The sequence below is a fragment of the Equus asinus genome, chromosome 17 (assembly GCF_041296235.1).
Source record: "Equus asinus isolate D_3611 breed Donkey chromosome 17, EquAss-T2T_v2, whole genome shotgun sequence".
Classification (NCBI taxonomy): domain Eukaryota; kingdom Metazoa; phylum Chordata; class Mammalia; order Perissodactyla; family Equidae; genus Equus; species Equus asinus.
This window is the reverse complement of record NC_091806.1, coordinates 46989219-47015332: the sequence shown is the minus strand read 5'-3', so window position 1 is coordinate 47015332 and position 26114 is coordinate 46989219. Positions and strand designations below refer to the sequence as shown.

The 26114-nt window shown below is 54.8% G+C and overlaps 2 protein-coding genes across 12 annotated transcripts in view; both read right to left on the bottom strand.

The window, feature by feature from the left end:
* Positions 1-3497: 3497 nt before the first annotated feature.
* On the bottom strand, positions 3498-11906 carry FADD (Fas associated via death domain). Its single transcript, XM_044762138.2, has 2 exons — positions 11175-11906; positions 3498-8674 (listed from the first exon to the last, which is right to left on the bottom strand). The coding sequence occupies exons 1-2, from the start codon at positions 11458-11460 to the stop codon at positions 8322-8324; spliced, it is 639 nt and encodes a 212-aa protein (XP_044618073.1). The 5' UTR covers positions 11461-11906; the 3' UTR covers positions 3498-8321.
* An 11693-nt stretch (positions 11907-23599) lies between these two features.
* The window catches only part of ANO1 (anoctamin 1), a 165992-nt gene continuing 163477 nt past the window's right edge, over positions 23600-26114 (bottom strand). For all 11 annotated transcript variants that reach the window (XR_011495216.1, XM_044762091.2, XM_044762090.2 and 8 more), the window contains one exon: positions 23600-25229. Coding sequence is in view for 10 of the 11 variants with exons in the window: in XM_044762091.2 (XP_044618026.2) it covers positions 24987-25229 (243 nt within the window). In the remaining variant the exon portion in view is untranslated. The remainder of the gene's footprint in view (positions 25230-26114) is intronic.

Here is a 26114-nt window from a genome sequence, read left to right as displayed (position 1 = left end):
GCACTTTGTTAGAGGCGAGTAGGCGGTCCCCAGGCCTCCGGAGGGCTAGTGCCCAGGACGCGGGCGGAGCTGCCCCAGGGAACCTCAAAGCTGGCACTGCCACCCAGAGCCTCCAGGAGGCCTCTGTCGTGCTGCTCCGGCCCATGAGATGGGCTGGCCTGTGCGCCCAGCTTCTGCCTCGGAGGCCTGCCCGGGTCCTGGGCTCCGGGGGTGGCTGGGCAGCAGGGTGGCTTCCTCTGCCCTGGGAGGTGGGGGGCTCTAAGGGAGAATTTCTGAGGCGTGGGGAGGGTTTTCTGGAGGCCGCATCTCACATGACAAATGGCCCTGAAGCCTGCAAGGCCCTGAGCCCCCTCCCCCTGCCCTCTGCTCAGCCTCATCGGCCCATCGGTTCCTCCAGCTAGATCTGCTCCCTCCAGGCTCCGGGCTGGGCACGGGCTGCCCCCCTGCGAAGACCACACTTTATCCCTGTTCTGGAGCTGTTCCGCTGCCGGCCCCCCATGTATCTGAGCCCAGCTTTGCCTTGGTGAAGCTGTCCTTGCTCCCCAGCCTGGGCCGGTCTCCGCTCCGGCGTGGCCCCTGGACCTCCTCCCCACTTGGAATCGCGTGTCTGTGTCTGCGATTCCTGAATGCAAGGCTGTCCCTCCCACCAGCGCGGAGGAAGCTCCCCAAAGGCGGCTCCTCCACGTGTGTCCCGTCCTGGCAAGGTCACCCCACAGTAGGTTCTCCTTGCTGAGAAGTGAAAGAATGTCTGACAGCCGGCAGGCTGCTTCCATGTCCTTCTGTAAATATTTCACAAGTGGTCATCTGCCTCTTAAATTTGCAGATTTTTTTTTTTTTTGACAAGTAGGCATTTTTAGTTTTTTAAGTTGCCAAATGAGTCAGCCTTTTATTTTTCGGCCCTCTCCTTCGTCTTCAAGAGGATAAAGAAGTTCTCTCTCAGGTTTGTTCTTTTTTTTTTTTTCATTCAAATCTTGTGTGCGTTCGGAATATATTTTGGTAGAAGGAGTGAGGCGAGGCTACACGTGTTTGCTGGTGGTCCCCGCTGCATTCATGGAGTTTTTTTCTCACTCATTTGAAGCACTGTTTTATCATAGTTTAAATTCCCATGTGATCACTATGACGCCTTTCACTGCAAATATCAGGAAATCCCATCAAACTGGCTTAAAGAATTAAAGAATTTTTAAAAAGTGCTCGCTCACGTGACAGAGAGCTGGCAGGCAGAGCAAGTCGATGCAGTGGCTCCTTCCTATTTGTCTCCCGGCTATGCTGCCTGTGACACAAATGTCGCTGTGATGAACTTGTGCACTCACCCTGTGCCTTATGAACGAGTCGCGGAATCCTCACGGCATCCTTTGGGGTAGGGGCTCTAAGAATCCATTCTGGAGATGAGTTCATTTGCTCCCCGTCACAGAGCCGGGATTCGAACCTGGGCAGTTGGCTCCGGAGGCCAGGCTTCTGGGGATGCCACGCCTCTCATGGCACTGTTTGCTCTATCTCGGTCAGACCTGCCTTGTTAATTCTGTTCTCCCTTGCCCTACAGAGCCCACCACTTTTTTTGGCTGTTCGAATTTTGATCTGTGCTGAGAAAGATGAGGTAGTCTCCTAGTCTTGTCAATCCACGTGCATTTATTTGTATTTCCCATAGTCTTTGGTTTATGCTCTGGGGTACAGACATCAGCTGGGCCAGATGACAGAGGATTCCCCTTGCCCACTGTCCTCATATAAAATCCTGATAGGACTGGGCAGCCGGAACTGGGTCACATGCTCCTTGGTGAGGGCACTGGGCCTGGTTCCCCAGGCATCGTGCAATGGACGCCTCCAAAGACCTCCGGGAATGAACATGTGATCCCAGAGTCTTTTTACCCAGCCCGGCTGGTGTAAAGGCAAGTCATTGTAAAACATGCACCATCACTCAGGAAAAATTAAATTATGACATTTAGTGACTTTTACCATGTACCAGTCACTCCCAGACACTCACCACAAGTCATCTCATTGAACCTTGCAGCAACCCTGGGAGAGGGAGGATCCACCCAGGCGAGAAGGGAGGTTGGGAGGTTGGGAGGTAGGGGTCCACTGTGGGGTCACCCAGCTAGAGGGACGTGAAGTGGGCAGACCCAGTCTGAGCTGTTAGCCCTTTCCAAGAATCTACTGAATGAATGCACGGATGGATGGATGGATGGATGAATGCATGGATGGATGAATGGATGGATGGATGGGTGGATGGATGGATGGACGGGTGGATGGATGAATGCATGGATGGATGGATAAACGCATGGATGGATGGATAAACGCATGGATGGATGGAGGCATGGATGGATGGATGAATGCATGGATGGATGGATGGATGCATGGATGGATGGATGGATGGATGAATGCAAGGATGGATGGATGAATGGATGGACGGATGGGTGGATGGATGAATACATGGATGGATGGATGAACGCAAGGATGGATGGATGGATGGATGGATGCATGGATGAATGCATGGATGGATGGATGGATGAGTGCATGGATGGATGCATGGATGGATGGATGGATGGATGGATGGATGAATGCAGGGATGGATGGATGGATGAATGCATGGATGGATGGATGAATGCATGGATAGATGGATGGATGGATGAAGGCATGGACGGATGGATGGATGGATGGCTGGATGAATGCATGGATGGAGCATACAGCTCACAGTGCCCAGAGCAAAGAGGTTTGTGTTCTTGTGTGCACAGCATCAACCCTGCCTGGGGAGGGGGGGCATTTGGGGTGGCCTGCAGTGGTTCAGGCGATGGGGGAGCCTCCCTGGGGTTCCTCGCTGGACCTCATTGAGACTACGTGGCATGAAGGGCAAATCCTGGGTCTCGGTCACCATGGGGCACACTGGCTGGGGGCAATGGGCCTCAGTGATGGACAGAGGGGCAACCTGGCCCCCGTGAGGATGCCACTGGCCTGCCTGTGCCCACCTGGCCAACCTCCCACAGCCTGAGCACACCCCTTACTCTGCCGAAAGTGAAGTGCACTGGGGAATCTGAACGTTTCCCTGCTTGCAGGGAACTCAGGCCCCAAGGGACACCTGAGCCCGGCCTTTTATTCTTGCAGCTTATTTATTTATCCGCTCAGCAAACATGTAATCAGCCTTCACTCGCAAAGCCAAGGACAGTACTGGAAGCAGTGGCAGAGAGGACCCCACAGGTCGTGGCCCTCAGGGAGCTGAGGCTGGTGGGGGCAGGACCACGGCCAGGAGGGGGCCTACCGTGGTCAGTGGGGGCTGGGCAAGGGGACTGGGCGTCTGCGCTGGGCCCTGAGCTGGAGGGCGGGAAGACAGCCGGGGCAGACTGCCGGGGGTGGGCGCTCGGGAACAAGCTGCACAGGGCTGGGCAGCCCTCCTGCGCATCGTGGTGCCGCGGGTTAGGACTGATCTCGGGGGGCCCGGGGACGCTCAGAGCTGGGTTTCTCCAGCCAGGAGCCCCTCAGGAAGGAGTAACAGGGACCCAGACTCCCAGTGAGCAGCAAGGTTTTATTTATAATAATGTTACTTCAATAAATACAAACGTAAGGCCAGACATAAACTGATGCTTCTGGCTCTCGTAAACTATAAAATATCAGTAAAATTACAAATTAGAGAGAGAAGCCTGCAAAACAGATAGAATTCAGATAAACAACATAATTAAATGTATGGTTAATTTAACACGAGGTATGACTTTTTAATTGTGGTAAAATATATATAACATAAACTTTACCCTTTAAGCAGTTTTTAAGTGCCACTGAGTGCACTCACCATGTTGTGCACCCACCCCCGCCATGTGTCTCTGGAACGCTGCCGTCTCCTCGGATAGCTCCGTCTCAAGAAACAACATGTTTTGCTGAAACAGTGTGGCTGCCTTGTGCCTACAGTGCGTCCTCAGGCCGTTTCGGGAGGTGGGGAAGCACTCAATGGCCCACTAGGTTTCTCCATTCAAGCCACCTAGGACAGCTTCCTCCATGTCACGTGGCTTTCGCTCGATGAGGACCCCGTTCATGCCCTGAATGGGCCTGGCTCTTTGGTGACAATTGATGTGGTTGCTGTACACTCTCGCCAGCGTCTCAACTTCTGACTTAAGAAACGGAGGGCTCCTTTGACGGAAATGGATTTCACATGCAAGGGTTCCCTGTGAGAGAGAAGCGCTCCTGTGTGTCAGCAGATGTAGGGTGGCGGGGCATCTTTGCATGGGCACACAGGACCCCCAGGCCACTCGTCCCTCTGCTTCCAGACACAACACACACAGGAATCCTGTGGTCAGTGAGCAGTCAGCACGATGACTCAGAACAGCTATCGTGGAAATAAAAAGACAGAGCTCAACAGCACGTGGAGAGCACCTGCGGTTTCTGAGTACAGTGGGGGTCTGGAGCGGGACTCGGTTTGTTTCTGGCCGCGGATGGGGGGGCTGGAAGGGGCAGGGAAGGGCAGAGGCGGGGTTGTCCTCAGAGGAGGGGTGAGGCTCCGTTGGGGGTGGGGCAGGAGAGGCGTGGAAAGGAGAGCCTGTGAGGTCGTTGAGCTGGTGCTGTCGAGGCAGCCGGGTGGACTGTGGTGCTGGGCTGGAACTGGGCACGGGGTGTGGAGGGATGCTGAGCTGAGGTGTGCGCTGGGCAGAATAACGCCCGCCCCCAGGGTGCCGGCGTCCAATCCCCAGAACCCGTGCATACGTTCCCCTGCGTAGCAAAGGAGCTGACCCAAGCTAGCTGACAACAGGGGTCTGGGGGCCTCAGAGAGACGCGGTTGGCACCAGGGACAGTGCCTGCGCTGCCCTGGGGGCTCAGAGAGAGCTGGCACTGGACGGGTGCTGGGAGAGGGCATGAAGGAGTCTGAAGTGGCGTGGCCAGAGGCAGGAGGAAAACCAGAAGAAAGTTTCACGGGAGAACGGTCAGGAGAAGCATCAAAGGCCCTCGAGGGTGAGCAAGACAGAGCCAAGCGCCCAATGGGCTGGGCCACCTGTGACTTTCCAAGTGTGGGTAGGGGAGTGGTCTGGGGGCGCTGGGGAGGAAGATGCAGCGGATGAGGATCGAGGTTAGTCAGTGGGGAGAGGAGGGGACGAAGGCGGCCTGCCACGACCCACGCTCCCAACCAAGAGCCCAGAGCGGTGTGACGCGGGGCACCTTGCAGGGGCCAGAAGCCTAGGGAGCCAACCCTCGTTTCAGGAAATGCTTGATCAAGTTCCCTTCATCGGCCTGGAATCTCCCGCGAGCACATACACTCGGATGGGGAGCAAAGCATGGCTCTTGACTTAAGCTTTCAAGCAAACCATGCGAATTGTGTGCACCTTCATCAGAAATGAAAATTTTACATGACTACAAAAAAAAAAAAACAAAAACACCAGGAACATGGATGATTTTTTGGTAAAGTTGCCATGAGAAATCCTTGTCTGAAAATCGTAGCAGCCCCCTAGCTGGAGGGGGCGTCACTGACTCCGTGCCAGAGGTCACAGCTCTGCTGAGACGTCAGTCCGATCCGTCCCAGGAAAGGTTATGAAGATCCTGAACACCTGCTGCCCTGACACAGGCTCACGTCCACGGCAGGGAAGATGCCCGGCATCGCAGCTGGGTTCACGCATGAGGGTGAAAAGCGACCTCTCAGGACCAGAGGCCAAAGGCTGGGCTCGAGGGCAGGGAGACCCTGGGCTCGGGGTGAAACGCCGCTGCCAACCTTTAAGGCACCTGAGAAGCAGGTTCCACGGACATGGGCAAGCACTTTTTTATCTGATGGCCCCTATGAGGGTGACGGAGCCACTAAGGGGCAGGGCCAGGATTCGAACCCAGGTCAGACTGGAAGGCCTACCCACTCCACTGCCCCCTAGACACACTGCCTACCGGACCATCCAGGCCACACCTACGACTGCCTCTGGCGGACGAGAACAGACACGTCACAGAAAACGTGGACAGGACACAAAGTGCCAAGACCTCTCTCATCGGGAAGCCATCGCTCTCCATGCCTGCTCTTTGCGCCCTGAGCACCCACGGGAGTGTCTGTGCCTTCTCCACGCCTTTCCTTCAGTTTCGAAGAGCTGTACAGGCTCTGTGCTTCCCGGGGGCAGGCTGCCTGTCTTGCTCAGTGAAGGCTGAGCATTGGCACACGGTCAGCGATGGCGGACACCTCCTGGCCACTGCTGGGGCCTGGCTGGACCAACAGAGGCTTCTCTCTGGCTGTGAGCCCCCGTCTCCAGGGGGGCAGTTTCTGGTGCAAGTTCACATGTCACCACGCTCTACAGCCCCAGAGCGCAGGCCCCCGCCGGGCCCTGAGAGCGGCCAGCACGTGGGCCCAGCGTGCAGGACGGAGAGGACTCGCTCACCCAGCACCTTTGCTACATGTTGGAGCGCAGACCTGTGCCTCGGGCCGGGTGCCATCAGGTCACACAGCAGGCAGAGTGAGGCTGCTCCAGAGCCCCTGCTCCCTCCCCACAGACAGGAGCGGCTCTTGCGCCTCACCGGAGGCAGGACTGAGAGGGGCCACAGGGGGAAGCCATGGCAGAGATGGGGGCGAGCCCTGCCTGGTGCTTAGTCATCCTGTGTCATCAAAGCCTCTATCAGGACACCTGGTGTGAAGGGGGGTCGGGGCTCCTTCCAGGGGTGAGATGCACGGGGACACGAGGTGTGGATGTCAGCATGTCACATTTCAGTAGTTTATGCCATAAACCAGAAGGGAATGGCAGACCCTCTGAAATCGGCCTCTGTTCAAGAAACACAGACACGTTTCCCAGAAAACCAACTTCCCAAAGCTCCCCATTAGCCCAGCCACTCGTGCTTACGGTCGGCGATGACGCGCCTGTCACGAGCAGAACCAGCCCTGGCCTGGGGCTTGAAGAGGCAGGTGCCGCTGCAGGCCGGAAGGTCTATTGCGAAACACTGGGCAGGCCACGCCCTTACGGGACGGGAACTGCTCGGCTCCCTGGCAGCACCCACACTTGCGCTGAACTGGTTAACACTGTGTTCCCTGCCAGGCTTCCAGGGTCAACAGGGCAGGCCCACTTCTGTCTTGTTTAGGGCTATGGCCTCAGCTCCTGGCACAGCAAGTACCTGCTGAAGGGGTGTGTTCGGGGGGCCTCAAAGGCCAGGCCCACAGCTTAGTGGGGACAGTGTTGCTAGGATCTCAGCAGCCCAAGGTCAAGGCAGCAAGGCATGCCATCATATGCAGCTTTCCCAAGGTCACAGCTGGAAGACCTGGCTAAGAGGCGGCCACTTGGCTCTCTGAGCCTCTTGGAGGAAGGCAGGGCCACAGCTGGTGGCAGAAGGCTTCTGAGGACCTCAGTACGCTGAGGGTGAACACTCCCCTCGTCAGTGGTCCGTGGGGCTGCTGTGAAGTCCAGGCCGCCTATCGAGAGGCTGAGCAAACGGTGGGCCGCCAGGGATCCCGAAATCGGTGTGAAGCGCTGCTGAGACGACGCGAAATGAGATCCAGAGGAATGGAAAACTCTTTGTTTTGTAACACAGATTTCCACCGTAAAGGCATTTAAAAGGGTTCCCTGAGAAGCAGCAAGATTACTTTTTAAAATCACAGGATCCAGCCCCCTTCCCAATTCCGTTATCAGAAACATAGAGCTTTTGATACAAAATAGTAACAAACTGTGGGATCACAGGAATCATCAAAAAATGATTCGAAGAACATTGGCAGAGTGCTGACTGTGCGCCCACTGCGCCTGCGCACCTCCCGGGAGCCACGGCTCAGTGTTCCTCACACCCTGACTGTCCTACTCTGCGACCCCCGAGGACACTCCACTCCGTCGAGGGCCACGCGCTGGAGCACCCCCACCGCCCGCCCTGGTTCAGTCTACACTGAAAGCCACAAAGCCTGAAGCCAACTGCAGGGGCAGAATGACCCGCTGGAGAGCAGCGTGGGCTCTGGAGGTGGACAGCGCCAGCCCCACCCCCGCCTCCCCCCTCACCGACCTTCCTCCAGCTCCTAACTGAGCTCGTTTCCACGCCCATAGAATACTAACAGTAACCATCACCAGCTTTTACAGATCCCTTCTCTGTGCTGGATACGGCTCCAAAACTTCCTCCTCTGGGGAGGTGTTTCATGGGGACCAGTCTCCCTGGCAGGGGCGACAGAGAGGAGTCCACGGACGCATCTGCACAGCGTCCGCAGCCCCACCTGGCACAGAGGAAGCACTCGGCCAATGGCAGCCTGGGCTCGGAAGGCTGCCTGGGGCTCCACGGGCGCCGGGCCGCTCAGCCTGGCTCACTGCTAGGTCTTCACAGCCCCGCACGTGGAAGGCACTTGGTCAACTTGCATGGAGGGAACCAACGTCCACACGGCGCAGATGCCCTTGGTCCCCTGGAGAAGAGCAGCTGGATCATCATTGGGCTCCTGAGGTGGGTGCGTCTGAGCCCCATGACATCATGGACACGGTGCTGCCAGCATTCTCGTCCTGGTCCCGGAGGCCCCGGGCCTGCTGATCCTCCTCGATGAGGTCCGCCACCAGGTTCATCCGGCAGGCCCTGAGCGCCCCCACCAGGTGGGCCACGGCGGCGTCCTCCCTGTTGGCGTTCCTCCAGACTCTCAGCGACTCCCGCAGCTGTTCCGTCAGGTTCCGAGGGTACTTCTCCTCGATGGCGTCGATCTTGGCGTCAGACACTTTCAGCCGACGAGCCAGCCTTTTCCAGTCCTTCCCCACGTTGTCACAGATGATGTCAAATGCTGCCCGCAGGTCTGGGGAGGGAAAGAACAAAATGACACATCTGAGGTTTGGGAGCTCTGTATGAAGTAACCCCACACTCCCCGATGGCCTTCTGGGTGCCGACCCAAGTGTGGGCGCACGAGAGGTCCTCTAGCAGAGGCTGATGTCGCCCAGCAGCAGAGGGGCCGGGAAAGTCACAGAAAGCCCACGACGGCCTTCAAGCCTGCCCCAGCCAACCCGGCCCGAAAACACTACCCAAGACGTGTGGCCTGCTGAAGGCTTGATGGCCGGGTGGGTGTCGTGGGGCTGCCTGCTTAAGACGGGGGACTGGGGAAAGGGCCGGGAAGGTCACGAGGAAGGAAACGGGGCTGCTTTCGCAACCCACCCTGCAGTGGCCCCTAAAAAGCTGTTTTTGTCAAATCACTGGCACCGTGAACGTTAACTTCTTTGGAAAAGGGTCTTTGCAAATGTGGTGAAATTGAGAATCTCGACATGAGGGGATCATCCTGGAGCATCCAGACCGGCCCGAAACCCAGTGACAAGTTTACAAGACATACACAGAGGAGGCCATGTGGCTACAAGCCCAGGGACACCTGGAGCCCTGGGAGAGGCAGGAAGGACCCTCCCGTGGAGCCTCTGGAGGGAGCGTGGCCCTCAGACACCTTGATTTCTGACTTCTGGCTCCAGAACTGTAGGGGTATCAATTTCTGTCACTTTCAGCCACATGGTTTGTGGTAATTTCTATGACAGCCCCAGGACACAATACACAACCCAATCCTTATTCTGGAAGCTGCTGTGACTGACCATCAGGCTTTTTGTCCCTGGTGACCACGAACTCATCTGCTGAAAAGCCACTACTGAGACCAGCAAGCCGGGTACTACAGACCATAAAAGGCTGTTTCTGGAATGGAGGGAGAGGTGCGAGGAGGACAGGATGCTGCTTGGAGGGCTCCTGCAAACCCGCATCTCCAGCTACAAACCCGAGACACCTTCCGCCGGTGGGCCAACTCTTCCAGCCCCGACGGCCCCGTGTCACTTCAACCATTTGTACAGGGGAGGAAACCGAGGCACACAGAAGGGAAGTGATTTTCCTGAGGTCACAGAGCGAGACAAGGGCAGAGCCAGGATGTGAAACCATGACAGTGCAGTGCAAAGTCCACTGTTACTCATTATGCAAAGCTGCCTTCTGTAAAAAAGACAGACAGACTGCCCCGTATCGCCCCACCCACACCTGCTGCTATGCTAGCCTGCTGGTGTACTTTCCTCCAACACACACTAACTACATGAATAAAAACACATGAACACAGACACACATGTATAAGTCAAAAATGGCATTATCTGTATTTTTTGGACTGCCTTTTAAATGTATTATATCAGCATTCTCCCCACCATCGAGGAGCCTTGAAAACATAATTATTCTAAGTCCTGTTCTGCTTGTGTAGCACCGCGTGAGTATGTGCGTAAGAGCTGAACCTGACTGCTTTCAGGCAGAGCTGTGCTGCTCAGCTCGCCACCAATACGCACCAGTCCTCACGGAGTGATAGCCCTGGGATCCTTTTTTTGGTTCAGCGACTGAATGACCAATCCCAGGCCACAGCTCCAAGCCTGGAAGGGGTGTCCCCAAAGCACTCCTCAACCCTTCTCCCCCTCGAGACTCTGAGGACATAGGGATGTGGCTGAGAAACCCTGCTGTTCTCAGGTCTCACTTTTACTCCTGCAAGCCTGTGCAAGCCACAGGTGAGGGTGGCGACGGGAGGTGCCTGCGAGCAGGGTAGGAAGCCATTACAGTATGGACTTGATCAGAGAGGCAGTGCAGAGGCTAATGCCAGGCACCCCCCACCCCCCCACCCCGCGGAGGCCAGACTGGCTCCGTTAGTTATTCGCTGTGCATCTTGGGCAAGTCACTTAACCTCTCTCTGAGCCACAGCCAACCCCCTCCCCACCTCCGCCCCACCTTCCCTGCCGACTCCTCCCGACCCAGAGTAACTTTCTAATCTCCCTGGAAGGAGCTAATCAATGTAACATTTCTGAGCTTTGGTTCTCCCATCTGCAAAGTGGGCACGTCACCCTCTCCCCGGACTGTTTAGAGAAAATACACAAACCAAATCTGGTAAAGGTTAGGTGACAGGCAGACTCGAAACAGGTACTGCTGGGAAAACTGGCCCTGCCTCCCCCAGCCCCAGGCCCCATTTCCAGTCCCCCACCTGCTCGCCTCACAGTCCCCTTCCCCAGTCCCAGGCCCCTTCCTCATTCCCTGTACCCAGTCGGCTGCCTGCTCTCCCCGAAGACCCTTCCCTAGTCCCTGCCCCATTCCCTAGGCTCTGTTTCCAGTCCCCTGCCCGCTCGCCCCCCAGCCCCCATTCCCTGCGCCCCGTCCCTTGTCCCCAGCCCCCTTCCCTAGGCCCCGGCCCCAGTCCCCGCCCGCTCGCCCCCTAGTCCCCGTCCCCCGCCCCCAGCCCCCTTCCCAGTGCCCGACCCCTGCTCCCAGCCGCGGTTTCAGCCCCTAGTCCCCGGCCCCCGCCCCGCGCCCACCTTGCTCCTCCGGCGAGGCCCCGCCCGCCGCCCCCGCCTCGTAGTCGTCCAGGCGGCGCAGCAGGTCGTGGCGCCGCAGGGAGGCGAGCAGCTCGCGCAGCAGCACCGTGTGCTCGGGGTCCAGCTCGTTCTGCTCGAGCAGCACGGAGAAGAGGTCCAGGCCGCTCTGCACCCGCTCGAGCTTCCTCTTGCCCACGCGGCCCTGGCACAGGAACTTGAGCTCGGTCAACTCGCTGCTCGACAGGCCGGCCGACACCGAGTGCAGCAGCACCAGGAACGGATCCATGGCTGCCACTCCCCGGCCGCCGCCGCGCCCGCAGCTTCCTCCTCCAGCGCCCGGCGTCCGGCGCCACCACCGGAAATGCGCTGCGGGACCCTACGCCCACCGTCTCGCGAGAACTCCGGGATCAGCGCATGCGCCCCGAGGCTGACCGTAGCCGTTTCCGCCCGGCGGGCGCGCTGGCAGAGCCCGCCCCAGACCCACTGCGAGAGCCTCTGCGCCTGCGCCCTGCGGGCCTGCTCTCGCCAGGTGGGACCCAGGACCCCCGGCGCGGACTGGAAGGGCGCGCCCGGGTTTCCTGCGGCGTGGGGCGCCGCGGATGCCGACCATAAAAGCATTTATTTGTTAACGTTTGTGAAAATGCGTGTCCTTTAGTGCCCCCCTGGGCATCTGTGCGCGGAAAAGGCTGTTCAGAGGTTCCTTGAGGCTTTAACGTTCAATAAAATAAAGTCATAGCCATTTATGCTTTTCAGTGCTTTTTTAGCGTGTGTCGAGCGCCTACCGTGTGCCAGGCAGGAGGTGCTGGGCTGGGTTCAGATTAGGGAACAAAGCCCGGAAGGTCCTTGCCTGCCCGGAGCTGACGTCATCAGTGCACAAGCTGACGTAGTACAGATGAGAGAGGGCGGGGGGCGGAGGGAAGGCGAGCGAGCGAGCGGGGCAAAGGGCAGGAGGGTGGAGGGTGGAGGGTGGGGGGTGGGGGGTGGGGGGCGGGGGGTGGGGAGGAGGGGCGCTGCACGTTTCGGGGGTGGTTACCGGCAGGCCGCCTCGTGCGGGTGCAGGTGCGGGTGCCGGGGGTGAAGGGCCAGGTGTGTGGGTGTGGGAGGGAGAGTGCTGGGGGCGGGGCACAGCAAGAGCAGAGGCTCAGGTGAAAGTCGAGGTTCTAGGAGCCGCCGGGGACCAGCGGGTCTGGAGCAGAGTGGGGGAGGCAGGGGGAGGTCAAGGAGGGGAGGGGGTGGATTAGGAGGGGCCTCATGGGCCAGGTAAGAACCCGGCTTTAATGCCCCTGAGATGCCCCTGGAGAGTGTGAGTGGAGGAGTGAAGCCATCTGAGTTACCTTAAAATATATATATATACACTGTATATCTGTTTAATTGAGAGAGAATTCACATTCCATATAATTCACCCTTTTAAAGTGTACAATTCACTGGTTTTTACAATAGTCTTAAGGTTGGGCAACCCTCACCCTGAGCTAATTTTAGAACATTTTCATCTCCCCAGGTGGAAACCTGGTACCCATGAGCAGTGGCTTCCTTCTCCCCTCCTCCCCTCGGCCCCTGGCAACCACTAGTTTACTTTCTGTCTCTTTGGATTTGACTCTTCTGGACGGTTCATAGAAATGGAACCATACGCTATGTGGCCTTTCGTGCCTGATTTTCCTTTTCATGGGCCAGTATTATTCCACTGGGTGGACAGACTGCGTTTGTTTACCCAGTCATCAGCCAATGGACATTTTGGTGGTTTCCACCTTTTTGCTGTTGTGAATAATGCTGGTATGAACTCTGAGTTGCATTTTTAAAGAATCACTCTGCCATTGAGTAGAAGCCAGGGACCCCACAATAATCCTGATGAGAGGTGTGGGGTACTTGGACCGAGTGCAGTGGAGAGGGTGAGAAGGGAGCAACCTTCTTTTGATTTTTGGGCGTACGTAAATGAGAGGCGTTGAGGATGCTTGTAAGGTTTGAAGGGTGGAGCCTCCGTCCATTGACTGACCTGGGGAAGGTGTGGGTGGGGTGGGTTTGGGGGAGGACCTATTAGAGATGTTGACTGGACAGTGGGATGCACAGGGCAAGGGCTTGGGACTGACATCTGGGAGGGCAGATGTGAATTTGGGAGTATTCGGCAGTTTGTTGGTGTTTGTGATGGTTAATTTTGTGTGTCAGCCTGACTGGGCAGGGGGCTGCCGGGATAGGTGGTAAAAACATTATTTCTGGATGTGTCTGTGAGAGCGTTTCTGGAATTAGCATTTGAATTGGTAGACTGAGCGGAGCAGATGGCCCTCCCCGCTGAAGGGGGGGCATCATCCAATTTGTTGAAGGTCCAAATAGAACAAAAAGGCGGAGGAAGGGAGGGAGAATTCGCTCTCTCTGCATGAGCGCCATCGGACCCCCAATTTTTAGCCCCTTGAGCTCAGACTGAACCACACCACTGACTTTCCCGGTTCCGCAGCTGACAGATGGCGACGAGTGGGACTTCTCGGCCTCCATAACCGCATGAGCCAATTCCTACAACATATCTCCGTGTGTCTATCGACATAGATCCTATGGCTTCTGCCTCTCTGGAGACGGTGCCCTAATGTAGTATTTAGAGCACTCACAGAGTGAGGTCACCTATGGAGGGGGAGCAGATAGCAAGAGGACCAACAGCCCAGCCCCGGGAGTGTCCGAGTGTGAGGGAGATGGGGAGGGGCCCCTGAGGGAGGCTGAGAAGGAGCCGCCTGGGGGCGGGAGGTGAACCAAGGAGGGTCCACACACCCCCGTCCGCCTTACCCGCTGTACCGCTTCTTTGTCCCTTGCAGGTGACATCTAACTGACCACACTCTCTGCTTCCCACTCTGTGGCTTTTGCCGATCTCTCGAGAATGTGAGCACATTGAGAGCAGGGACTCCGAACACCCAGAACCCTGGCTGACACTTCAGAGCCGCTCGCAAAGGGTTTCTGAGTGAATGAACCGTATACAAGACGTGGCCAATTTGAATCTCTGTTTGGGCAATTATATCGACCTCCGGCCCTCTCCCTTGACGTCTGTGGCTGATCTTTTCATCCTCTTTATGGGGTCTTTCGCAGAGTGAAAGTTTTAACTTTTATGGGTTTAGTTTATCAGATTTCCCTTTTATGGATTGTGCTTTTGGCATCAAGTCTAAACTCTCTTGGCCTCACCCTGGCTCCCAAAGATTTTCTCTTATGTTTTTTCTACAAGTTTTGCATTTAAGGCTTCAATCTGTTTTGGGTGAATTTTTGTAGAGGGTGTAAGGTCGAGGTGGAGGTTTTGGTGTTCTTGCCTATAGGTGGCCACTTTCTCCGGCACCGTTTGTTAAAAAAGCTATCCTCCTATTGGACCATTTCGCACCTTTGTCAAAAATCCGTTGAGGATGTTTGATCCATTTCTGCGTTCTCTGTTCTGTTCCATGGATCTGTGTTTCTAACCCTCCACCAATACCACCCGTTCTTGACGTGTAGCTGTATAGTAAACCTGCCTTTGGTCGAGTCGTTCTTCCCACTTTATGCTACTTTATCAAGACGTTCAGCTATTCTAGGGTCTGTGTCTCTCTGTATAAATTCAAAAATAAGCTTGTCTATGGAAAAAAAAAGTTGCTAGGATTCTGATAGGAAATGCGTTAAACCTATAGATCAATTTGGGGGGAAGTGACATCTTTACTATGTTGAATCTTCCCATCTATGAACATGGTATGCCTCTCCATCTATTTAGGTCTTTGATTTCTTTTATCAGCATTTATCAGCATAGAGACCCCGTGCGTGGTTTGTTAGGTGCATACATAGTCTTTCGTTTTCTCTGGAGTGATTTTAAATGCTATCACGTTTTAAATTTTGATTTCTGCACGTTCGTTGTTAGATTTTGTGTGTTGATTTTTTTGTCCTGTAACCTTGCTGAATTCATGTGTTGGTTCAAAAGTGTCTTTGTATAGATCCTTTGGGATTTTCTATGTAGACAAGCACGTTATCTGCAAATGGAGATAGATTTATTTTTTACTTTCCAAACTGTATGCCTTTTACTTCTTTTCTTTGCTTTATCGCAGTGGCTACAACTTCCAGTGCTATGTTGAATAATCAGAGTGAGAACAGACATCTTTGTCTTGTTCCTGATCTTTATTGTTCCTCCTTAAATGTGACGTTAGCTGTAGGCTTTTTGTTTGATTGGTAAATGCTCTTTATTAGGTTTAGATAATGTTTCTTTGCCCCTAACTGGCTGAGAGTTTTTTTTGTTTAAATCTTAAATGGGTGCTGAATTTTGTCAAGTGGTTTTTCTGTGTCAGTTGACATGATTATGTAATTTTTCTTTAGCTTGTTGATGTGGTGGATTACATGGGTTCATTGCTGCAAGTTGAAGCAGCCTTGTGTACCTGGAATGCAGCCCACTTGGTTATGGTGTACAATTCTTTTTATATACATTGTTGGATTTGTAGGCTAATATTGTGTTATGGATTTTTGCATTTAAGTTCATAAAAGATATTGGTGGTTTTTTTTTTTTTTTTTGCTGATGAAGGTTTGACCTGAGCTAACATCTGTGCCAGTCTTCCTCTATTTTCCATGTGGGTGGCTGCCACAGCATGGCTTGATGAGTGGTACTGGGTCCACACCCAGGATCCAAACCTGCAAACCCTGGACTGTCCAACCGGAGCACACAAACTTCACTACACCACTGGGCCAGCCCCGCCTTTCCTCATTTCTAATGTAAGCATTTAGTTTTATGAATTTTCCTCTCAACCGTGCTTTAGCTGTGTCCCACACCATTTTGATATGTTGTGTTTTCATTTTCATTCATTTCAACGTATTTTTATTTCCTTTGGGACTTTCTCTTTGACCCCTGGGTTATCTGGAAGCGCGTTGTGTAATTTACACGAGTTTAGAGATTTTCCTCTTGTCTTTCTGTTGTGGATTTCAAGTTTGATTCCATCACGGTCAGAAAAAACACTCTGCACGATTTTAACCCTTGTAAACCTCAGCATGTTATTTTGGGGCCCAGTGTGTGGTCTATCTTGGTAAATGTCCCACAGTGCTTGAAAAAAATGGGCATTCTGCTGTCGTTGGGTGGAGTGTTCTGTAGACGTCCAGGGGGTCCTGGAGCCCCCTCAAGCCCCTCCTCACCCCTCCAGATGCACTGCTCACAGTTCTGCCCACTGGGAGGATTGCCCTTCACCGCTGTCCTCAGGGGTGTCCTGGAGAGGGGCCTCACGCATGCTGTGCAGAGACACCTGTAAACCAGGTCTGTGTCTTCTTGTCCTCTGTCAACTGACTGTGGGGAACTCCCCATGAGGCCATAGCTGTACAAATATCTATTCGAATCCTTCTTTCAGTTCTTTTGTGTATATTCCCAGCAGTGGAATTGCTGGATCCTATGGTAATGGTATGTTTAATTTTTCGAGAAACCACCAATGTGTCTTTCACAGCCGCTGCACCATTTTGCATTCCTACCAGCAACGTGCAAGGGTTCCAATTTTCCCACATCCTCACCAATTCTTATCGTTTTCTGTTTTTGGATAATAGCCATCCTAATGGGTGTGAAGTGGTGTCTCCCTGTGGTTTTGATTTGCATTTCCTGACGCACTAGTTATGCTGAGCATCTTTGCCTGGACTAGTGTCCGTTCATGTATCTTCTCGGGAGAAATGTCTATGCAAGGCCTCTGCCCATTTTTAAATTGGGTCGCTTGTCTTTTTGTTGTTGAGTTGAAGGGGTTCTTTATATATTCTGGGTATGAATGCCTTATCAGAAATATAATTTGCAAATATTTTCTCCCATTTTGTGAGCTGCCGCTTCACCCCGTTGATTGTGTCCTTGGATGCACAAAAACTTTAAATTTTGATGAAGTCCGGTTTGTGTCTCTTTCACTTAGCGTTGACTCTTGAAAAAAGGAAAGAAAAAGCATCTTGTCCTGGTTTCCTGGGTAGAGATTGGCCTTCACCTGTGAGGATGGTGAGCAGTCCGAATCCAGATCCCCAGACCCGTGAGCACGTTGGTTTACGTGGCAGAAGCGGCTTTGCAGACGTGGTGAGGATTACAGACTTCAAGATGGGCAGATCATCCTGGGTTATCCCGGGGGCCCCAATCTAATCACGAACGCTCGTAAACAGAGGACTAGAGAGACAGCAGTGTCCCCCACTTGCCCCCATTGCTGGCTTGAAGATGGAGGAAGGGTCCAGCCCTGCCGACACCTTGATCTTAGTCCAGGGAGGCCCGTGTCAGACATCTGACCTACAGAACTGTAAGATAATAACGCTGTGTTGTTTTAAAGCCACTAAATTCGTGGTAATTTGCCCCTGGCCCCAAACAGAACGCTCACACAGCCCCTGCTATCTGGGTGTTTTCCTTCCCTGGGTGCAGTTCCCAGAGGCAGCCAGCAGAGGGCAGCAGCCACCAACAGGCAAAACCAGGCGACCCGGTTCTGGGGCTGGAAGTGAGGACCCTGTGGGTTGGGGAGGAGGGGAGCCCAGAAGGGAGCAAGAAGGCAGCTTCTGGGGTGCCGTGATGCTCTGGCTACAGAGGGATGTGTTTTTGTTGGAGTTGACTATATACTTAAGACGTGCAGTTTTCTGTATGTTATCCCTTGATAAAAATGTGGGGGGAGCGAGGGGGAAGGGGGTAGGTGCCGGAGTGAGAGTAAGAATGGATACAGAAGGAAAGGACTCCGCAGAGCGCAGGGAACCAGACCTCAGTATCTACAAGGTCGTCTTTTTCCAGGGCTGCACTCCTGGCAGGCTCCTGGCGGGGGCAGCACACACCAGCCCATCTGGGGAAACTGGGCTAAGATGCGTGGGCTGGTCCAGGTCGGTGTGTCCAGGTCGGTGTTTCCAGGTGAGAGCTGTATCTGTGCTGCTTGCCCCTCTGCCGAAGGCTGTGTCAGTGAGCAGTGAGGGGCTGCCTCCTGGGGGCGTGTCTGTGGGCCAGAAGGCCTCAGAGCTTGCCTTCCGTGTACCCCTAACCTGCTCCGCCAACACTCTGCAAGCTTGACCCCAAGGTCCACTCAGCTCAAGGGCAGAAAGGCCCAGTGATCAGTCTATTTGCCATCCAGCCATCTGTCTAAATGTCCATCCATCCAAAGAGCCATCCACCCGTCCATCCACCCACCCACCCATCCATCCATCCATCCACCCACCCACCCATCTATTCATCCATTCATCCATCTATCCACCCATCTATCCATCCATCCCCCCACCCATTCATCCATCCACTCACCCACCTACCCACCCGTCTATCCACCCACCCACCCACCTATCCCTCTATCCATCCATCCATACACCCACCCATGCATCCATCCACCCACCCATCCATCCACGCACCCAACCATCCATCTATCTATCCATCCACCCATATCCATTCACCTATCTACTCGCTCATTCACCCATCTGTCTATCCATCCACCCACCCACCCATCCATATCCGTTCACCCATCTACTGGCTCATTCACCCATCTGTCTATTCATCCACCCACCCGCCCATCCCTCCCTCCCTCCGTCATTCATTCGTTCAGCACCCTTTGGTGCCTCCTCTGTCCCTGCTCTGTGCCAGCTCTCCTTCCTGCTGCGTTTTCTGACAAGTGTGAGCACTTCTCTCCTTTGCTGTGGCTCTTACAAAACATGGGCAGGTGAGTGAGTGTTGCCTGAGTGTGGAGACACACACCGCCTGTGGTAGGGGGTCATTTTAGGGGGCACGCAAATGGCTGGGAACCTGTAGATGAACGTGTGTGGGGGTTGGGGGTCTGGCTGCTCTGGGGCTCTGAGTCCAGCCTCGGGGTGGGGACAGCCCTGTCACAGGGCACACACCTTGGCCAAGCTCTGTTCCAGGGAATCCCACCGCTGGTCCTGGATCCCAGGACGGGGATCTGGCCTGAGGCTTGTCTAGAAAGGCCAGTGACTGCAGGAGCCAGCCTCAGCTGCCCCTTATCCAGTGGGTGGGCACGTTTTGGAGGCTGGAGAGGGCGACTGTGGGAGGCTGGAGAGTGCATGCACCATCCAAGGAAGGGCAGCCACCGCGGGGCTCCAGTCGCGTGTGAAAGTGTGACCTGGTGAAAAACGGGGCTATGTTGGGGCCGGCCCTGTGGTGTAGTGGTTAAGGTTGTGTGCTCTGCTTTGGTGGCTCAGGGGTCGTGGGTTCAGATCCCAGCATGGACCTATGCACCGCTCCTCAAGCCTTGCAGCGGTGGCGTCCCACATACAAAATAGAGGAAGATGGGCACAAATGTTAGCTTAGGGCCAATCTTCCTCACCAAAAAAAAAAAAAAAAAAAAAAGACAAAAAAGAAAAATGAGGCTATGTCATCAGATGACTTGATGTTTCAAGAGAATGTGCAAATCTGGATTTTTATGTGGATTCACCTGGTTTTTATAGATTAAATCAAGTAAAAGTCTTTAACAAACACGGAACTTATCCAAGGGAGGTTGTCTTGGGCTGGATGCAGCTCATGGTAACATGCCCCCGCCCACGGGGGAGGGCGGCAGAATCCGTGTAGCAGATGCTGGTAGGAATGCCTGCCACAGACCTCAGGCCCCCTGCAGGCCACTGCTGGTCCCTGTCTGTGCTGGGGGCTCCACCCTGCTGTGCTCCCACCACACCATTCCAGGGACCAGTAGCAGAAAATGTCTGGCGCTTGGTGTCACGGGGCCTGGGTCCGAGGGATGGCTGTGTAGCCAGCTTGCTGTGTGATGGCAGTGGTGTCCTGCCCTCTCTGGGCCTCTGTGCCTGCCTGTGAAATAACGGTGCCGGCTGACCCCCTGATCTCTGGGGGGCCTTTCAGGGCCGGATCTCAGGTCTTTGTGACATTATCTGCTGGCCTTTCTTCACCGACCTCTACCACCCTCGGCCGAGCCCCAACATCGCTCGCCAGAATTTCTGCAACACTCTCCTTTCTGGCTTCCCACCCCACTGCCGTTTTCACCCACCTGCTGCACTGACCTCAAAATGTGAATCAGATCCCGTCACTGTGCTGGTTAAGACCACTCGGCCCCTGCTGTGGAACTTACCCAGCAACCCCAAAGGCCTCGTATCACTGGGAGCCCCGTGTGAGCTGGTTCGGGCTCCCTCTCCTAGCCGTCTCCTGCTGCCTCCCCTGCCCCTCTGCTCCAGCCACCCTGTCCTTCTTGCCACTCCTGGAACTCACCCAGCACGCTGCTGCCTCAGGGCCTTTGCACCTGCCATTCCCATTGCCTGAACCATCCTGCCTTCCTGCAGGGTTTTACGTTCTGGCTCCTCATTGCTCAGGTGTCCGGGGGCCTCCCTGGCTAACTCAGTCGCTGTCAGTCACCTCCCCTGTTGCCATTTCCATCAGCGTTCCTTTCTTCCTCTGAAATTATCTGGTCCTGGCGTTCATTTTCTAGTGAAGCGTCTGACGCCCTCGACAAGACGTCATCCCCCGAGGGAAGGGGCTGTGTCTGCTTTGTTCTCTGCTCTCTTATTGGACGTCGCATGAATGAATGTCTATGAGGTCTGGGTACCAGTCTCGGCTCAGGTGCAAGGAGCCCTGTGACCCGGGGCACGTCGCCTCCCCACTCTGAGCTTGTTTCCTCGTCTATCAGAGGGGACTTCAGACCCTCCCGTGGGCCTCACAAGCTCTGGGAGGCCCCACAGAGAGGGGAGGGTTCCCGCGATGCTGACCCCGGGGTGGCCCCCGTCACAGGACTCGGGGACCCAGGGGTCACCGGGTGCTTGGAGCGTGGCGTGCCGAGATTTTCTTGGAGACGCGGGAGCATGAGCACCAGGGGGCGCCCGGGGCTCCCGGTCCTGGTGGTGAGCGAGCCGAGCCAAGGCCGCGGGGCCAGAGGCTCCTGAGATGCGGCCGGCTCACGGGGCTGTGCTCTCTGCCGACGTTCGAGTGTGGAAAATACCCTTTCTTACATGGAATAACGCTGATCATAGGTGGTGGCTTCAAAAAAGCGTCCCCACTTGTCCAGAAGAAAACACTGGCCACCCCAGGATGGTCCCCAAAAGGTTTGGGGGAAATCGTTAGGTGCATGAAATCCTACAACTGCTCTGTTGGGGTGGGGGGACTGGGGGTTGGGACTTGGGGACCGTGGGAGAGACTGAGGGAAAGGGGTGACCACAACTCCCAACCCAACAACACACACATGTGTACATGCAAGCACAGGCAGACACACACACACGGACATGTGTGCACACACAAGCACATGCACACAAGATGCAAGTACATGCCCACACAGACACGAGCACACACGGACACACACGCACACGCATACATGCACAGGCATGCACACACAGACACGAGCACACACACGGACACACACGCATACATGCACAGGCATGCACACACAGACACGAGCACACACACGGACACACACACACATGCATACATGCACAGGCATGCACACACAGACACGAGCACACACACGGACACACACACACATGCATACATGCACAGGCATGCACACACAGACACGAGCACACACACGGACACACACACGCATACATGCACAGGCATGCACACACAGACACGAGCACACACACGGACACACGCATACATGCACAGGCATGCACACACAGACACGAGCACACACACACACACACGCACACATGCACAGGCATGCACACACAGACACGAGCACACACACGGACACACACACATGCACAGGCATGCACACACAGACACGAGCACACACACGGACACACGCATACATGCACAGGCATGCACACACAGACACGAGCACACACACGGACACACGCATACATGCACAGGCATGCACACACAGACACGAGCACACACACGGACACACGCATACATGCACAGGCATGCACACACAGACACGAGCACACACACGGACACACGCATACATGCACAGGCATGCACACACAGACACGAGCACACACACACACACACGCACACATGCACAGGCATGCACACACAGACACGAGCACACACACGGACACACACACATGCACAGGCATGCACACACAGACACGAGCACACACACGGACACACACACACATGCATACATGCACAGGCATGCACACACAGACACGAGCACACACACGGACACACACACACATGCATACATGCACAGGCATGCACACACAGACACGAGCACACACACGGACACACACATGCATACATGCACAGGCATGCACACACAGACACGAGCACACACACGGACACACACATGCATACATGCACAGGCATGCACACACACACACGGACACACACACGCACACATGCACAGGCATGCACACACAGACACGAGCACACACACGGACACACACACATGCACAGGCATGCACACACAGACACGAGCACACACACGGACACACACACACATGCATACATGCACAGGCATGCACACACAGACACGAGCACACACACGGACACACACACACATGCATACATGCACAGGCATGCACACACAGACACGAGCACACACACGGACACACACGCACACGCATACATGCACAGGCATGCACACACAGACACGAGCACACACACGGACACACACACGCACACATGCACAGGCATGCACACACAGACACGAGCACACACACGGACACACACACACATGCATACATGCACAGGCATGCACACACAGACACGAGCACACACACGGACACACACACACATGCATACATGCACAGGCATGCACACACAGACACGAGCACACACACGGACACACACATGCATACATGCACAGGCATGCACACACAGACACGAGCACACACACGGACACACACATGCATACATGCACAGGCATGCACACACAGACACGAGCACACACACGGACACACACACATGCACAGGCATGCACACACAGACACGAGCACACACACGGACACACACACACATGCATACATGCACAGGCATGCACACACAGACACGAGCACACACACGGACACACACACACATGCATACATGCACAGGCATGCACACACAGACACGAGCACACACACGGACACACACGCACACGCATACATGCACAGGCATGCACACACAGACACGAGCACACACACGGACACACACATGCATACATGCACAGGCATGCACACACAGACACGAGCACACACACGGACACACACACACATGCATACATGCACAGGCATGCACACACAGACACGAGCACACACACGGACACACACATGCATACATGCACAGGCATGCACACACAGACACGAGCACACACACGGACACACACACGCACACACTTATAGACAAATGAGGTCCCAGGAACCTCTACAACCATTCCTGCATCTGGCACTAAAGGAGACGGCCGCCTAAGTCCGTCCCGCATCCGTGGCTCACCCACGGGCGGGGGGACCGCCTTCTCGGCCCCTCGCGCTTCCTGGGTGGAGGCCACGTGGTCAGCGTTCGAGGCCAGAAAGTGCTGTGTGTCCAGAGTTATCTAGATGCCTGCTCAGCCGCATCCTCTGAGGATTTGTGTGCATTCGCTTCCAAAAAGAATGGTTTCCATCAAAGGATGTTTGGTAATCACCTAATTTTTAATACAATATTTATATACAAAAACTCCATTCCAAACTATTTACTGTACAAAAGAAAACAGAAGCATCAGATCGCATGATTTTAGCAAATAAGGAAAATCTACGACACCTCTGGGCTTCAGTCACAGTTGGCGGCTTACGGGAAAGTCGGCGTCACGCCAACCGCACGTCTAAGACAGACGCGCCGTTCTCTTGCCTCCCTTTGGTGACACGTTTCTTTTTATGTGTCCCTTGGTGCTTGAGAAATTTCAGAGAATCGGTTAGTAGAACGGCGGCAAATTTAGATTACTCATGTCATCTACGAGACTGGTCTTTACAAGCTTTGCAAATAATAATTGTCCAACAGTAACATTCCTGTAAGTAAAAATATAGATAAGTGTTACCAAAATAGAAAGCTTTATTAATAAACATCTTTGGTAGTAACAGTATTTTAAATTCCTCTCAATGATATTTGGTTAACTAAGAAAATAAACTCCTTCCACCTTAAAGCTACAGGAAAAAACCCCCTCAAATCCACCATAGAATTGATTCACCAAAACCCCCCAATAAATATCCTAGAGCTTCAGTGTTCCCCGGGCGCCTGAAGCCTTCTTGACACCCTCATGCCGTCTCTAGAAATGCCTCCGAGGCTCTCTGTCGCTGCCTGTGTTCCTCTCATCCTGGGTTTGTCCCACAAGGACAAGGTCGAGGTCAGCTGACAGTGGGGACCCCAAAGATGCTGGTCATTTGCACATTCAGGGCCACCTGCATCCCCTCATTCTCCGAGAGTAAATGCTAAGCGCCCAGCCCCCTGAGTGGACAGGGCCGGGGCACCTCTCTTTCCAACCAGGGTGTCTCGGTTTCTGAACCGACAGAAGGAAAAGGGGGTGAAAAGTCATCTCGCTTTTCTGACCCAGAGGCAGGTGACGCCTTTTGGAACCGGCACCGACATCATTTATTCCTTATCGGTTTCTCCGTCTCCCTCGGGTGTCACCTGAGCTTTTGCCCAATGCCTTGGACTCCCATCCACCTGCGCCTCTCTTAAGGCATTGGGGGGACTGAAGAAGATTTCTGGAAGCTTCTGTTCACCGTCCACCGCACGGGAGACCCGAGGTCTCCAAGAATCGTTCCTGCGGAGCCCCCGACATTCGCTGCATGTCATCACCCTGCCCCTGCAATCGTGATTAACCTCGAAGACTAAAGATAAAAAAAATTCCCTGCATAATGGTTTTGTGCAAAAACAAGGAGGAAAAAAGAGACAGAAAAATGTTGTCCTATCAGAATGTGGTCTTCCCTGTTTGCAGCAAACACAGGAGCCACCAGGGCCGGGGGAGGCGAGAAGCCGCCCGCCCGGGAGAGGGTGCCCGTCGCTGGGGCCGCCGGGGGCCGCTACAGGGCGCCCCCGGGGTACTCGGCGCTGTCCGGGCAGGCTTTGGGGTTGTGGTTGTTGCACGGCTCATCTTTCTTCCGATCCTTCTCCATCCACGTGTCCAGCAGCTGCTGCTTGCCCTGCTCCTCCCGCATGAACAGCTCCACCATCAGCACCTTCTCCTTGTGGATCTGCTGGCTGATGTCCTTGGGGATGTCTGGGATGACCCAGTCCACAAAGTCGCTCATGAACATGACCAGGTTCTGCAAGGAGAGTCAGCGTGTGGGGGTGCGAAGGAGGACCCTGGAGATGCTCCTCACCTCTACCTGCACCCCACCTGGCGGCACCTCACCCCGTCACCCGGCCCTGGGACCTCAGGCACATCCTCTGAGCTCCCCGGGCCTCCGTTTCCTGGAAGGAATAAACGAGGCAGGACCCCACCCAGCGGGCCCTCCGGAAACGTTTGCTGACTTTCTTGAAAGACTCTGAGCTCAGTAAATAGGAAAAGTCGGAAGGATTCTCGATCCCTTGGCTGGGAGGCTGGAGAAATGATCCGATCGGTCACGCATCACCAAATATAACGAGTCTTAAGGCTTGAAGGAAAATAGCTAAAATAGGAATCGCACAGAAACGGAGGGAACCGAAACTGTCTGCTGGTTCTGCAGGCCCCTCTGCAGTTTGCAAGGCCCCCCCCCCCCCCAGGGTCACCCTGAGCGTCTGCCCCTCACTGCAGAGATGCTGGTGCACAGTACGCAAATGAGTTGGTTTTTATAGAAAAAATGAAATCTCTTTGCTTTTTAGACTTCTGTCCAGGGATCAATTGTTAGCACGTCTGGCTGAGTCAGTTGCCTTGTCATGGACGGTGCCGGGGCCCCCAGATGCCCCTTCCTTGTTGGCACTCCCAGCCCCCGGCTGTGGCCGGTGTTGGCTGCGAATGCTCACAGATGTCCCCTCCCCAGGGAACTGCTCCCTCCCGTCTGTCTCCCTCTTCCCGGCCTGCGCAGCCCACAGCCAATGACCAGCCAACATGGGCTGACCAGACGGGCTCTCTTGCCTCAAGCTGGGATTCATGCTCTGGAGCTCCCCGTGGGATGAGGTACGGCTATCTCCAGCTGGGATCCTTCCTTGCTGAGCTCCCTCCCCTGTCT

What these genes read in the sequence shown, in the direction of transcription:
- FADD (XM_044762138.2), bottom strand. Translation starts at nt 11,460, where the DNA reads ATGGATCCGTTCCTGGTGCTGCTGCACTCGGTGTCGGCCGGCCTGTCG. An exon ending in GGCCTCGCCGGAGGAGCAAG is followed by an intron (nt 8,675 to 11,174) that starts GTGGGCGCGGGG and finishes TTCCCTCCCCAG; the next exon opens with ACCTGCGGGCAGCATTTGAC.